Source organism: Pseudophryne corroboree, chromosome 2, assembly GCF_028390025.1.
Source record: "Pseudophryne corroboree isolate aPseCor3 chromosome 2, aPseCor3.hap2, whole genome shotgun sequence".
NCBI classification, from domain to species: Eukaryota; Metazoa; Chordata; class Amphibia; order Anura; family Myobatrachidae; genus Pseudophryne; species Pseudophryne corroboree.
This window is the reverse complement of record NC_086445.1, coordinates 114,873,254-114,888,486: the sequence shown is the minus strand read 5'-3', so window position 1 is coordinate 114,888,486 and position 15,233 is coordinate 114,873,254. Positions and strand designations below refer to the sequence as shown.

At 51.3% G+C, this 15,233-nt stretch overlaps 1 protein-coding gene across 1 annotated transcript in view; it reads right to left on the bottom strand.

Annotated features, from left to right (window-relative positions):
* LOC134990454 (transient receptor potential cation channel subfamily M member 2-like) overlaps positions 1 to 15,233 on the bottom strand; it is a 220,330-nt gene that overhangs the window by 50,962 nt on the left and 154,135 nt on the right. Inside the window, exon 17 of the mRNA XM_063950688.1 lies at positions 4,048 to 4,181. Within this exon, the coding sequence (XP_063806758.1) occupies positions 4,048 to 4,181 (134 nt within the window). The remainder of the gene's footprint in view (positions 1 to 4,047; positions 4,182 to 15,233) is intronic.

Genomic DNA, 15,233 nt, shown 5'->3' with positions numbered 1-15,233 from the left:
ACCCTGGAAACTAGCATTACACACCCCTAGCAATGACATTACACAGCCCTGCCAATGGGCTTTACCCCTAGCAACTAGCATTACACACCCCTGGCAATGAGCATTACACACCTCTGGTAACGTGGCAATGAGCATTACCCCTGGCAACGAGCATGACCCCCTTCCCAGAGCATGAAACCCCTGGCAATGAGCAGGGATTGCTTGCTCTTCCGGGGCGCCGGGAGGGTCACCCGATTTTCGGGAGCCTCCCGGCCATTCCGGGAGAGTAGGCAAGTATGGCCTGAGGGTGGCAGCTAAATGGCTCCTTTACAGGACTAAGGGGTCTATTTATTAACATTATTTTTACTAAAATAATGTGAAAAAGGGAGTTTTTTTACACCCATTTCACATTATTTTAATATCACCTCAATGTATTAAAGGGCACGTGGAGCAGTTTTCATGAAAAACTGCTCCAAACCCTTTAATTCACTTTTTTTTAGTGAGCCACATCGCATTCCCCATACTTATAATGGGAAATGCGATCTGACCAGATTTACTAAAAAAAAATGTGAAAAATTACCACAGAGCAGCACTGCGACAGGGAGGCATTGCCCAGCTTTATCTGCCCCTGGCATAGAAAGCTGAGCGGGACCCGGCTACAGTGATCAGCTATGTGTGTCCGATTGAAACACAAGCTGATCAGAGTGTAAAAAAAAAAAAAAGTAAAAGAAAAAAAAAATACACTCACCTGTTCCGGTGTCCCTGCTCCAGTAAGCGCTGCTGGCGCCGGGTCCCCCATGTGCTGCAATGTGACTCCGGTGCAGTAAAGTGATGCTGCAAAGCTGCAGCGCACTTTACAGCACCGGGGTCACTGCAGCGCACAGGATCCGGCGCCCGGCAGTCCATCAGAAGCAGCGTGAACCGGCTCCCTGGATAGGTGTGTATATTGATCTGCTGGGGGGGGGGGGGGTCCGCGGCGTGTGGGAGTAGGGGGGTCGACCAGGAGACGGTGGTAGGGGCGCATGCGCAGCAGGTCATCACGGTATTTTTTATGACACGTACCCCGACGATGCTGCAGAGTGTTATCGCAGTGCGAGTTTGTGCGATTTTATCACCTGTCATCCGCATCCTGGATGCGGATGGTGATAAATAGGCCCCTAAGAGTTCTATTTACTAAGCCTTGGATGGAGATAAAGTGGATAGAGATAAAGAGCCTAATTCAGGTTGGATCGCAAAACGCGATCCAACCGCAAAATTGCTAAAAGGATGCGGGCGCATGGAATGTAATTGCCTCTTCCTGTCAATCAAGCAGAGGCATTCGCGCGGTGTGGCCATGATTGTGGCGGCTTTGTGGCGTCACACTCGGCTGCTGCGATCAGAAAGATGGCAGCGGGCCTCCTGCGGGCGCAGCCAAGCTTGGCCGGCAGAAGGCAACCTTCATTTCTGCATATAGGATTAATAGAGAGAGTGGTATTCTTGTTATCACTTGTTACAAATGTTAAATGGTGCTCCAGCCAACCAGCCCCTGGCATGCGTTTAAAACATGATAGCTAGCAGCTGATTGGCTGGAGCACCATTTTATATTTGTAATGAGTGATAACAAGAATTTCACTCATTAAATCTGCCCCTTATGGTGGTGTACAATCTGTGGCTGGCCGGCGTCATTAGAAATGGGTGGCACTGATTTGCGGTGACTGGAGGCAGTACTCATGGACAGCAGTGAGAGGAGAAGTGGGCGGCCCCTGTGATGGAGGCAGATACCTGCTTAATAGATGGGAAAGGTGCTGGAGACAGACAGGAGGCAGGCTGCTTGAAGCTACTAAAACACTGTCAGGTAGGCAGTAACTGCACAGAGGGTTGGAATGGGCAACAATGGTACAGAGGAAAACCCTGGTGGGCCCCACTGCCTGGGGGCCCTTCTCCTCTTGTAGGGATCAGGTTCCAGACTGTGCACTAATTATACATTATGCATATGTTACATTATATTGCACAGGACTTTGGTGTATTTTGTACAGTGCACTGCTATTATTCTGGTACATTATTGTGCATGCACTAGCAGTATTTACTGTATTTACTGTACAGTATATATTTATAAAGGGGCCCAGACCATGCACTAGCTAATGGTTAGTGAAGCCTCTGTGGTGACAGGCCACACCCCTAAGCATGGGCCCCTATTACTGCATTCCCCCGGTGGGCCCTTCATACCCCTGTCCGACACTGACTGCATAGTGGATGGGCAGAGAGACAGAGACTGGTGCTGCAGATGCAGGTTGGAGCCAGCTGCTCTGTAGCATGCACAACAGTGTAAGCAATGAGGTTTGTGATAAATACACCTCTTTACTCCAAAAGTCTCAGTTAGATGACACATAATCCCTCCACCTCTAAGTTTACCCATTGCTTACAAACCCCCCCTCCTCCCCGACGGCCGCTGCTGTCACTCGTTGTATGAGCTCAACCTTCAGGGATGATCACACTATTCTTTTCACCCCCTTCCACACCCGTTCTGTTTCTGCTGACGAGCGTGGTATTATCATTTCAATGCAGTACTCCCGGGGTAGTGAGGCACCCTAACCCTTTACGCAGTTAAACCTGATTACTGTGTGCGCAATAAGCGTGATAACGGGGATCACTTTACCATACGAATGCAAACGAATGCGCTGTGTAGCCACAGTGCATGCGCAGTGTACAGAAAATCGCTTAATTGCTATTTTCGGTACACTGCAATCCAACCCTATTTATTTGTGTGTTCAGGGCCGTCTTTTCATATGGGCTCAATGGTCTCTTTCCCAAGGGCCCCAGGAGTATAAGGGCCCCAAGCTGATAGCTGAGGATCCCCTCTTTTCAGGGATACCAGATTTTTGAAAATCGGCCCTGGGGAACCGGAGATATCGGACTTCAAAGCAGTGGTCCCCATGCAACCCTGTTAATTGCTCTTCCCAGCCAGATATCTTGGGGTTTGTCTGACTTAGAGTTTTTCTGAGGGCATACTCCAAATGCCGGGACTCTCTCCTTTTAGTGGCCACTGGCAGCTTGTCTCTACTTTTGCCAGAATCAGAGATATCAGCCTTCAAGCAGTTGGTCCTTGCTCCAGCTCCACATGCCTAATATGCAGTTTTATATTTTATCGGTGGATTTCTTTGGCTGCTGAACTGTTATCCCCAACTCACCAGTACCTTTTGAAAGGTGGGACTCTCTAGTTTTTTATCCAATTCAAATCTAAAAAATCTATATCCAGGAATTGGAGATATCTGTGGTCAAGCATGCCGCCCTCCCACCAGAAAATTATGAATATTAAGACCACTCCACTATCCACCCCTCACCTACGTATTAAACACCCCCTACCACCCTTGCAGTAATGTACCGGGGCCCCTTCATTCAGCCCAAATGCCCCCTTCTACAGTTTAGTGTTCTCCCTCCCGCCCCATCTGTGCAGTAAATGAGTAATTAGCAGAAAATACTGCTCCAGGTCCTACATGCTGAGCAGAACTTAGAACACCCCCCTACCGCCTGCGGGACATCAAAGCTGCTGCTGATAGCTGGAGCATGGGTAGGGGCCCCAGTGCATTGCTGTGCTCAGGGGCCTGCACTGCTGTTAAGACGGCCCTGTGTGTGTTGCACGGTTATATAAACTAAAAGGACAGACCATTAGTGGTTTTAGTATTTTATTGTATTATAACCGAAATAATATAACCTTGTTTGGTTATCTTTCAGTAATCAGTGCCAAACACCCCCACAAATCTGTAGTCTGTTTATCCATCTTTACCTAGAGCAAGACCATGTCTATCTCTGCCCTGGGCATCTTTGTCTAGAGACAAATAATCTTCACCACCTCTCCCCCTCCATCCAGACCATGTCCATCTTCAGCCAGACTACCTCCACATGGACCATCTCTACCCACAGCCAAATAATTTCCACATCCATCCTGGCCATCTCTATCCAGAGCCAGACCATTTCCACCTCCACCCATACCATCTCCACCAACACCTAGACCATCTACACCTCCACCCAGACTATTTCTACCACCAGCCCCATCTCTAGCTACCCATCTACATATGATCAAAATCTTACCTGCAGATGAGCCCCACAACAAACAAAAACAATGCAGATATGTCCACCTGGTTCCAGAAATCTTTGATGTACTGGGCAGGTTGTCTATTAAACGGATGCCGGTTACGGTCACAAAATGACAAGAGAATTCCTGACTGTCAGAGAAATGAATACTTGATGAGGAAAATTAATTTTAAGGTAAAACAAAAGGAAGATATGAGGAACAAATGAAACATACGGCACAGGCATTGAATAGGTCGACCTAAAAATGGCAGATAAGTTATCTTTTTTTGACTAGTTGAAAAAAAATGGCACTAATTGAATACCTCTTTTATAAGGCTACTGGACATCTGAGGAACATTAAAAAACCTATCCTTTCGGTATAAATAAGGTTTTATAGTTTATTATTTTCTAGCGCCATGGAAAGGATTGAAAAACTGGATATTGCTTGTTTATAGTTGATTGTGGGGCTGCTGGGCACTGTCGTATCTATAATGGGTGCAGTGTGTCCGGTGCACACGAGCCCCTGAGTCCAGCATGCTGCACCCATTTTCTAAATACTCACCGCTCTGGAGTACTGCGCCGATGACTGCGGCGGTGTTAAAACACTGTGAAAATGGCGCAGCTGCCATATTCACGGCGTTCTTTGCATGTGCAGTACAAAAATCACTGGGAAAATGGCTACCGCGCTATTTTCCCAGAGATCTGCGCATGCGCAGTAGAGTCTGAGCGCTCTAGTGCTCAGACTCTCACCGCTGCTGGCAGAGAGGAGGGGGCCCAAACGGAGGAGGCTGCACCCGGGCCTCCTCCTCTCTTAAAGCGCCCCTGCTGCTGGGTGAACAATCGGGGCTGCTGGGTGCATGGTTTTTAAAGATTGTTACTGTATTTTAGTCACTACAAGTTGTCATTTAAAACGTATGCTGAAATAGTAATTAGATAACAGTTGCTAACATCCATCTATTCAATTCCAATGTTAAGTCAGCCTAGTAATTTACTTATCCATGTGGGGTTTCTAAAGACCAATAAAGATTTTCTTTTAGAAGCATTGTAAGGCAAACTTAAACAATTGGCTCTGAACATTGTACTGAAAGGCATGGATAATGAATTATGCTAATGACTGACTGGAATACTGACCGCGCTTAGGTGGCATGTTGATCACATCTACTAATACTGATAATATTACCTTATAACCAGGGGTTAAAGTGAGTCAGAACGGGGCGGGAACTGCGCTCCATCAGTTCCATTTGGAGATGGTACCAGTTCCGCCTCCTCCAGCTCACCTAACCCAGAATGGGAGCCCAGAGATGCAGGGAGATGCCGGGTGCCCACTGAGATTGAGGGGCAGATTTATTAAGCTCGGTGAAGTAATAAAGTGGAAGGTGATAAAGTCCCAGCCAATCAGCTCCTAACTTCCATGTTACAGGCTGGGTTTGAAAAATGACCGGAGCTGACTGGCTGGTGCTTTATCATCTTCCACTTTATCACTTCACCAAGCTTAATAAATCTGCCCCTGTGTTACCAGCGGGTGCCTGGCTCCCTCTCCACAGTGGCAGCTGGAGGCAGGAGCTCACTCCTGAGCTCTGGCTTCTGGCTCTGGCACTGTGCACTATAGAAGAGACGTCATGACGTCTCTCCCATAGCTCCGAGGAGCAGACCCCAGGAAGACTGCAGTGGTCGGACACAGGAGCGGGGCTTGGTGAGTATTGTGTTTAGGGTTTTTTTTATGTGTAAGTGGCTCTTCTACTGGGGATAACTGCATGGGGGCTGAACTACATGGGGGTTAAACTATATGGGGGCTAAAGTACATGGGGGCTAACTACATGGGGACTAACTACATGGGGGCTAACTACTGGGGGCTAAACTACATGGGGGCTGAACTACATGGGGGCTAATCTACAGGGTGCTGAACTACATGGGGGCTGAACTATCTGGGGCAATACTACATGGGGGCATAACTACTGTCGGTAATACTACATGGGGGCATAACTACAGGGCATTACTACTGGAGGCACTACTACACGGTGGAATACTTCAGGGGCTATTACTACTGGGGGCATTACTACTAGGGGCATTACTACACAGGGGAATTACTACTTGGGGCAATACTACATAGGGGCATTACCACTAGGGGCATTACTACTGGAGGCACTACTAATGAGGGCATTGAATAGGGGGCACCTCATAAGGGGCATCACTCCTGGGAACATAAGGGGCACTACTACTGGGGGCATTGCATAAGGGGCACCACTAATATGGACTCCACATAACGGGCACTACTACTACTGTGGCCATAACATAAGGGGCACTACTACTGTGGCCATTGTGGGGCATTATGTGTATTAAGGGTGCTACTACTGTGGGCATTATGTGTATTAGGGGTGCTACTACTGTGGCCATTGTGTATAAGGGGCAATAATGTGTGTCATAACATGAATAAAGGACACTACTGTGTGGTGTAATGTGTATAAGATTGTGCTACTGTGTGGCATAATTTTAATTGGGGATACTATTGTGTGACCATGCCCCCTTTTTGAGACCACGCCCTGGGGAGCACCATCTCTCTAGGGCCACTTTAAGCACTGCTTCTAACAGTAGCACACCATATTGCACACACCTCTGTTTCGTTACAATAAGGCAGACACAGGGGCGTGGCCTGGAGTCTGACCAGGGCGGCTGCACATACAGGGAGCTCTCAATTCCCTGTGGAAAATATCCCCTTGTTTCCCTCCCCTCACCCCCAGACTGCTCCATTACACCTTCAACTGCACCACTAAGACCCCCTCACGCTGGTGGACCCGTGCCGCGGAGTCGGGAAGCCGGTATACTGGCTTCTGCGGACTGCGGCCTGTCCACCCACCTGAAGCCGGGGCCTCGAGTTCAGTCCGGCGCCACTCGTCACGGAGGCCGTCCGCCTCTGGGGACCCCGCAGTGCCCGCTCGAGACTCCCAGCTCAGATCTGTGCAGCCGGACCCCCCCTCCCCTTACCTGACATCTGGGGTCGGTGCTGCAAGAGGGAGAAGAACCCGACTGCTGCGAGAGGCCCGGAATCCCCGCGGCGGCGGCCATCTTGGATCTCGGGACCCGGACGGGGGGACGGAGGACGTGCAGCCCGGGGATCCCCCCGGCGAAGTGGTAAGCCGCTTCCCCTGCTCTTGCCTCCCTGCGGTGCTCCCTCCTTCTGGGCCCCAGCGCACACCACCCGCGGACGGCCACCGCTCACACGCTGGAGGGGCTGGCTGCGGCCCCGTCCCCCCCCCTCCTGTGACCTCAATCTGGGACTGACTCTGTCCCCCTCCTGGGCCTGAGAGAACCTGCTCCACTCCCTTTGCCTACACTGCCTCTTGGGGAGTGCCGGCCCGGATCCCCCCAAGCTTCCAGCTCCCTGCAGCCTACTCCAGCGGCGGCCATTTTGTGGGTCTCTGGGACCGCAGTTCCCCTCCAACCACCTAAAGCCCGCTGGGGCCTACATTGGAGCTCACCGTGGGCCGTTTCCATACCGGTCCTCTCCCCCCGCCGGGACCCAACCGCGGGACTACCCCGGTCACTGGCTGGTCCGTGCCCAGGACCCGCCCCCGTGGTCCCCGAGCGGTGGAGATCGTCTCCGAGGCCCCTCCTCCTGCGGCTTCAGATTATCAGCCTCCAATCCGGGGCTGGGTGCCCTCCCTCTGCTCGCTTGAGCTTCCCTGGGCGGGCTCCATCTGCCGGGCTCGGCTGAGCTCCACACCATGATGCCTCCCTAAACCCCCAGATTCACCTTCCCTGGTCCTGAGCCTCACTGCAGGAGCGCCGCCTCCATTTCCCACCCTGTCCTCCACCTACCCCCCTGCGCTCCCAAGATGACCAGAGGTAATAAAAAATCCCAGGGGTCCGACCTCACACCATTTCTAACCAAAAAAAACACTCCAGCCACAAACAGGCCTGACAATCCCGGCCCATCCCAAGGTCCCTCCGAATCGGAGGCCGAAGATGACGATCTCACCCCCCTCACCCGCAAAGACTTCCTCTCCCTCCTTAAGGAGATGCGGGACATTAAGTCCTCAGTCCAAGCTCTACACTCCTTGAAATCCGATATAGCCGATATCGGCTCCAGAACCGACCAACTTGAAAGGAGAGTGGAAGAAGTGGTAACATTCCAGCAAGCAGCAGAGACCGATCTTCATCAACTCCGTCAGGACGTTGCCCACCTCCGGGAGGAGAACGAGGACCAAGACAATAGAGCAAGGAGAAATAATATGAGGATCCGGGGCATCCCAGAAGAGATCGAGGCGACCCATCTTGACCTTTACCTCAAACGTCTCTTCGCACACCTGTCGCCTGACACCCCCGAGGAGCATCTCCTACTGGACCGAGCCCATCGGGCCTTACGGCCTCGCTCCCAGGACTCCTCCCAGCCCAGAGATGTCATCCTCCGAATGCACTACTTTACAGCAAAGGAGGCCATCATGAGGGAGGCCCGACGACTGGGCTCTGTGACTTTCCAAAATACTCCGCTCCAAATTTTTCAGGATTTATCCCCCCTAACCCTAGCTAAACGCAGGGACTTTAAACCCATCACCTCCCTGCTCTCCCGCCACAGCGTGAAGTACCGCTGGGGTTTCCCTTTCCGGATCCTAGTGTGGCACCAAGGGAAGCTCATTACAGCCAGAGACCAACCTGAGGCCCAAACGCTCCTCTCCAGACTGGGCATCTCCGCTCCTGACCAAGATGTCCATTCTCCACGCCTCCCACCACGGGCACAGCAGGTCTCACTTCAATCTCCTCGCTCCGAGTGGTTCACGGTGCCATCCTCTGCGGCCTCCCAGGCTCCACCTCCAGTTCCCTGAGAACTTTTACCTCTCTGAGCTACCGCTCCCCACATTGAATTGGGACGATCACTCCTGGTCGTATCCCCCCATCAGAGGCGCTACTTTACTTTAGGTTCCCCGTAACCTTACCTCTTGATCCCCTAGTTGCCTCACAAATGTTTTGTTGTTATCCCTGGTTGAATTGTTACTGTGTTTAAAAGCTTAAATGCCTAACTGCCTAAAAACTCGAAGCTCTCCCTTCTGATATGTTTCCATGCTGACACTTGACTTACTCTCTTCCATCCTCCCCCCCCTTCCTATTCCTCGCCCTTTGGGGCTGGCGCTCCCGCTGTCTTCTCCTCCTGTCTTCTCTCCAGCTCTCTCCCTCAGGTACCCCCAGGGGAGGCTTTCCTCCTGTCCTCTCCCGAGCGGCTCGTGATCCGCGATCTGGACCCCATGCCGCGCCCCCACAGGGCCCCAGGCCCTACTGCTGACCTAGGTGCTCCCCCGACACCTAGTATTCCTTCCCCTTGTCAGCTCTACCGGTCCTGGCCTCCTCCGCCAGACGACCACCCACCCTCCCACCCCCTCCGGTCTTTCCCCCCCCCCCCCCCTCCTCTGACCACACTCTCTCTCACATCATATATCTCCGATCTGTCTCCCCCCTCTCCATTTTTAACCATCTCCGCCCTTTCAAATCCGCCGACCTCTCTGTTGCCTGCCCATGGGTCTCCGGGTACTCTCTCATAACGTGAAGGGCCTGAATAGCCCTCAAAAGAGGGGTAAGCTCTTTGCTTCCCTTAAACACCATGGAGGCGACCTGATCTTCCTACAGGAAACTCACTTCGTACACGACTCTCACCCCACCCTCCAATGTAAACCATTCCCTGTCTCCTTTCACGCCTGCGATCACCTGGCCAAAAAACGTGGAGTAGCGATTTTAATAGCCCGCCACCTCTCTTTTGAACTCCTAGACTCTCATACTGACAAAGACGGCCGGTTCCTTGTCCTGGTGGGGAGACTTAATAATAATCTATGCACCCTGGTTAACGTTTACGCCCCTAACCAGCGACAGGAACGGTTCTTTACGAGGCTAGATAATCTCCTCACCCGAGTCCGCCAGGGCGACCTTATACTTGCAGGGGACTTCAACTCCGTCCTCAACCCACAGCTAGATCGCTCTTCCTCTCCCCCTACTCCTTCCCCATCGGACTCCCTCCGCTCTAGATCCCTCCTCCGACTTATGCGTTCTCAACTCCTCTACGACTCCTGGAGGATAAAAGATCCCTCTGCCCGCGATTATACCTTCTACTCTGCCCCTCATAACTCCTACTCCCGCATTGATATGGTCCTGCTCAGTCATGATCTTGCTCTGAATCTCCGCGATGCCCATATTCACCCATTAGTATGGTCCGACCACGCTCCCATCTCCTGCGACCTGGCAGGTTTGGTTTCCCGTCCTCGCCCTATGACATGGCGCCTAAACGACTCCCTCCTACATAACCCTGAGATTAGGTCCCATCTTCATGACAAAATCTCTGACTATTTCACCTTAAATGACTCCCCCGATATCTCCAGATCCACCCTCTGGCTGGCGCATAAGGCTCTTCTTCGTGGACACCTCATCAGTCTAGCCTCAAAAGCCAAAAAGCAATCCCTTTCCCAATACAACAGGCTCTCCATTAAACTCCACGCACTTGAGACCCAACACAAGGCGTCCTCCGACCCAACGGTCTTGTCCGAACTTCGCACCATTAAGGCGGAACTTGATCTCCTCCTTACTACACGAGTGGCCAAGCGTCTTAAGTGGCTTCGCCAGTCCTTTTATGAGAAGGGTGACAAGGCGGACAAGATCCTGGCGGCTCGACTCCGCTCCACGAGAGCCAAAACCAACATTGTCACTATCAGAAACTCTCTCAATCAACTTGTTCAGGATCCCATTGCCATTAGAGCCGCTTTCCAATCTTACTACACCGATCTATACAACCTCCCGCCCCCTCCACCGGGCTCCTCCCCCCGACCTCGATCCGACCTTATCTCCCACTTTCTCTCTGCTTCTAATCTACCCAGACTTCCCCAGGACGCCTTGGACCTTCTTAACGGAGAGATTACGGTGGATGAAATCACCCAGACTATACTCATGCAAAAAATCGGCAAATCCCCGGGTCCGGACGGGTTCACGGCTCTCTATTACAAAAAATTCTCTGCCCTTCTCTCCCCCCACCTACACTCTCTGTTCAATGGGATTGTCCAAGGCGACCCTTTTCCCCCTGAGATGCTAGAGGCTAGAATTGTGGTGATCCCCAAAGAAGGCAAAGATCCCCTTAACTGCGCTAGCTATCGCCCCATATCTCTCCTGAACTTAGACCTGAAAATCTTTGCTAAAATTCTGGCCAATCGCCTTAATCCATACCTCCCTTCCCTTGTTCACTACGACCAAGTAGGGTTTATACCGGGCCGCCAGGCAAGAGATAACACCAGACGAGCTATTGACCTTATACATATCTCGAATTCCAGGAGATCCCCTACTATCATGCTCTCCTTAGATGCCGAAAAAGCATTTGACCGGATCTCCTGGGAATTCCTGAAACCCGCCTTGGAGGCTTATGGCCTGTCCGGGGGCTTCCTCACTAGCATCCTAGCATTATACTCCACCCCCTCTGCCACCGTCCTTGTCAATGGTACCCCATCCGCCCCACTTAGTATCTCCAATGGCACACGTCAGGGCTGCCCCCTCTCCCCCTTAATATTTGCCCTCATCATAGAACCCCTTGCCTCTCAAATTAGAATACATCCGGACATACACGGAGTACAGGTAGGCCCGATAGATCCCAAAATTTCCCTCTTCGCAGATGACATCCTACTCTCCCTGACCCAGCCCCTTATTTCACTCCCAAACTTATTCTCAGTTCTACAAGCCTATAGCCTTATTTCAGGCTATAAGATCAACTACTCCAAATCTGAGGCCATGATGCTACATATCCCCCAACATGAGGCTGAATCCCTTCGCGCCAACTTTAAATTTAAATGGCAGCCCACGAGGATTAAATACTTAGGGATCTACCTAACCCCGCACTATGACTCCCTGTTCCGAGAAAACTTCCCGCCCCTCCTCACCAACACACTAGCCGACCTGACCTCTTGGAACAGTCTCTTCATCTCGTGGCTGGGCAGGATCATAGCAGTTAAAATGACCATAATCCCCAAATGGCTCTACCTTTTCCAGACTCTTCCTGTGGCGGTCCCGGCCCCCTTTCTCCGCAATATCCAACGAGCCCTTATACGCTTTATTTGGAACCACAGGCCTCCCCGCATTGCAGCCAACACTCTGAAAAGATCAACTTCCACGGGAGGCAGAGGCCTTCCCGACGTTAAGTTATACTACCTCGCCTCCCACTTATCCCACATTGTCACTTCATACGCTCCTCCAGGGTCATTATCCTGGTTGGACATTGAGGCAGCCTTCATTGGCATCCCAGACCTGACCCCCTTATGGGGACTCTCCTCCACCTCTCGACCCCCAACCTCTAAACTTCTTCCCACCATCAAATTCAACCTTAAAACCTGGGACACCCTCTCTCTGAAGTGGGGTCTCACTACTACACCCTCACCCTTGACCCCCATCTGGCAGAACCCCATGTTCCCCTCCGGACTCTCGAGTACGAGATCCCGGGCGTGGATAACACTGGGCCTTAAATTCCCAATCGACTTTGCCGATCGGGGCCAATGGCTGTCCCTACCTGACCTCCAGCAGAAAATCCCCTCACAACCACTCAATCCCTTCCAATTCCTACAAATACGCCACTTTCTAACCTCCCTCCCCCCCACCGCCTTACTTCGTGCCCTTACTCCCTTTGAATCCCTATGTGTCAACTCCCACTCATCCAAAGGCATAATTTCCCAACTTTATTCTCTCCTACTGGAATCCTCCCTACCTTTATCCCGGCCCCATGAACTCGCATGGGAACGGGACCTCGGGCCTCCACCCGAAACCGAAGACTGGGAGGACATGAGACTAGGGATTGCCAAATCCTCTATTGCCACCGCTTATAAGGAAACGGCCTACAAAGTTTATTATCGCTGGTACTACACTCCCGACCGTCTCAACAAATTCTTCCCGTCCGCCTCCCCGGCCTGCTGGAGGAACTGCGGAGCTAGAGGTACTATGCTCCACATATGGTGGACTTGCCCGGTTATCATGTCCTTCTGGGATTTGGTCCACTCCCTCCTCAACTCACTTCTAGAATCTCCTTTGCCGAAAGACCCCTGGATCTCCCTACTGTGTTATCCCCCCCCACTTCTCAATAAATTCTCCCAAAAGCTGACCTCACACATTCTAGCGGCAGCAAAATCACTGATCGCCCTCAACTGGAAGAGCCCCTCACCACCTTCCCTACTATCCCTTAAAACCAAAATCTGGCACATCGCCTCAATGGAAAAAATCACCTATTACCTCCACGACCGGGGCCACGTCTTCGAGCAAGTCTGGGCCCCCTGGCTCGCCGCTGAACGTGGCTAGCCGTTCCCCTCCGTCTGCCCCCGCTCCCCCCGCAGACCCATGGGCACCTTCCACCTTCTCTCTCCGACATTCTTCTTTAACCCCACTCCTATCTTTCTCAACTACCTCTTCTTCCTATTACCCTCTCTCTCTTCGTCTCTTTCCTGTCTCCCCTCTATTATGATCTTGTTGTTCTTGAGATATATACTATGTATGAATATAAATGTGGTCGTCCCCCCCCCGTTCCTCTCCCCCCCCCCCTGATCCCCATGTTTGAACTCGACTGTTTTCCCACACTGATTAACCCTGTTATGTATCTGAAATTTGTGGTCTATCTTGGACGCTGGCTATGTTGGCCGCCTGTCCCATGTATTTCTAGAATGCCTTTTCAATGTACCTGACCACGTATAAATAAAGAATTTCAAAAAAACAATAAGGCAGACACATTTTTCTATTCAGAGGGGAAAAAACTGGAAAGTCCAGAAACACTAATAAAATAGTTTGATTTGATATGAATACCAATGAAAATGTAATAATAAACAGACATGCTTTTAACACTGCTGTGCAGAGGACCTCTGAGAGTATCCAGTCATCTGCTGGCAGACTGAAACTACTAGCCAAGGAATGTGATATGGTGCATTAGCAAGTGAGCTCATCAGGGACAAAATTGTTTGTGGGACTTATAATCATGTAACGTGTGCACATTTATTACGTTAGAAGGAATTAACACTGGACATGGCTATACACATAAGCATGCTGCATGAGCAGTAAATTAAAAGTGCATGGAGTTCTAAAGAGTCTGATGTTCAGTATGTGAATGCCAGCATCATGTGCAGCAACACGCACACTGTGGGAATTGTCCTGCTTTCAATAAATGCAGCAATGCTTGTGGCAAAGCCATTTTGAACACTGGTACAGGTCCAAGCATTAAACTGATGACAAACGCCTTTACACTGCACATTCTGGCACCCCAGACGCCGATCTCCACTATGAGAATATTGACCTCATGGCTAAAAAGATTAAATATTTATTACTATAATAAATAAGAGACAAGTAATGCCTGGTGACACCTGTTTTCGATACTCCAGTGGGTTAAGGAGATGCTGGCTGCCCCCCGGGGAGTGCCTCTATGCCTCATACATGCCGACTCCGTCCCTTCCGCCCCCCTCTCCTCAGCCTACAGCGTGGGGCTCCTGTCATTGTATGTCTCTCATCTGTGTCCGCCCCGCTCTGTGATCCATGCCCGGTGTGCATGTAAGTGCGCGGAGCTGCCGGTCTCTGACTCTCGCACCTCGGGTGAAGCAGCGGCAGGTCTCTCGCGCACAGGTTGAACTTGGTGTCCGCCAATTGTGCCGGCAGCTGCCGCGTCATCCAAGCGCAGGGAACCAGCTATGCAGTGCCGGCTCCTACACAGTGACAGGAGCCAGGTGCTGCACGTATTGTTACAGTGCCGCACCCAGCTCCCGTCACTGAGCAGGATCCGGCACCCACCTTGGGAGACCACTGTGCCAAGTATAACATCATGTTGCGCAAACACCTCCAGTACGCAAACTCCAAAACACCTATTGACTATTCTCACACTGTGAATCTAATTGCTTTAAGTTGGGTATGTATCAAGAGCAAGGGCATGGCCACGCTGCAATCTAACAATTTCCTGCTGCAGTTTCAAATAGTGGACAGTAATGTCAGACTGCTCCTAGGATTGCCAGACAGGCAGAGACGGATTAAGAGGGGGGTCCCGGAGATAAGTACCCCGGGCCCCCTTTTTTTAAAGGGCCCCCCGTCGCCGCCGCAGATCGGAACAGAGATCCGATCTGCGGTATTGCGCTGCCGGCTCCAATGACTGTCCGCTATCTGGATGGGCTGTGTGGTATGATTGGCATATATGCAACTTCCGCCAACCACGTCTGGGTTCCCGAGCACTT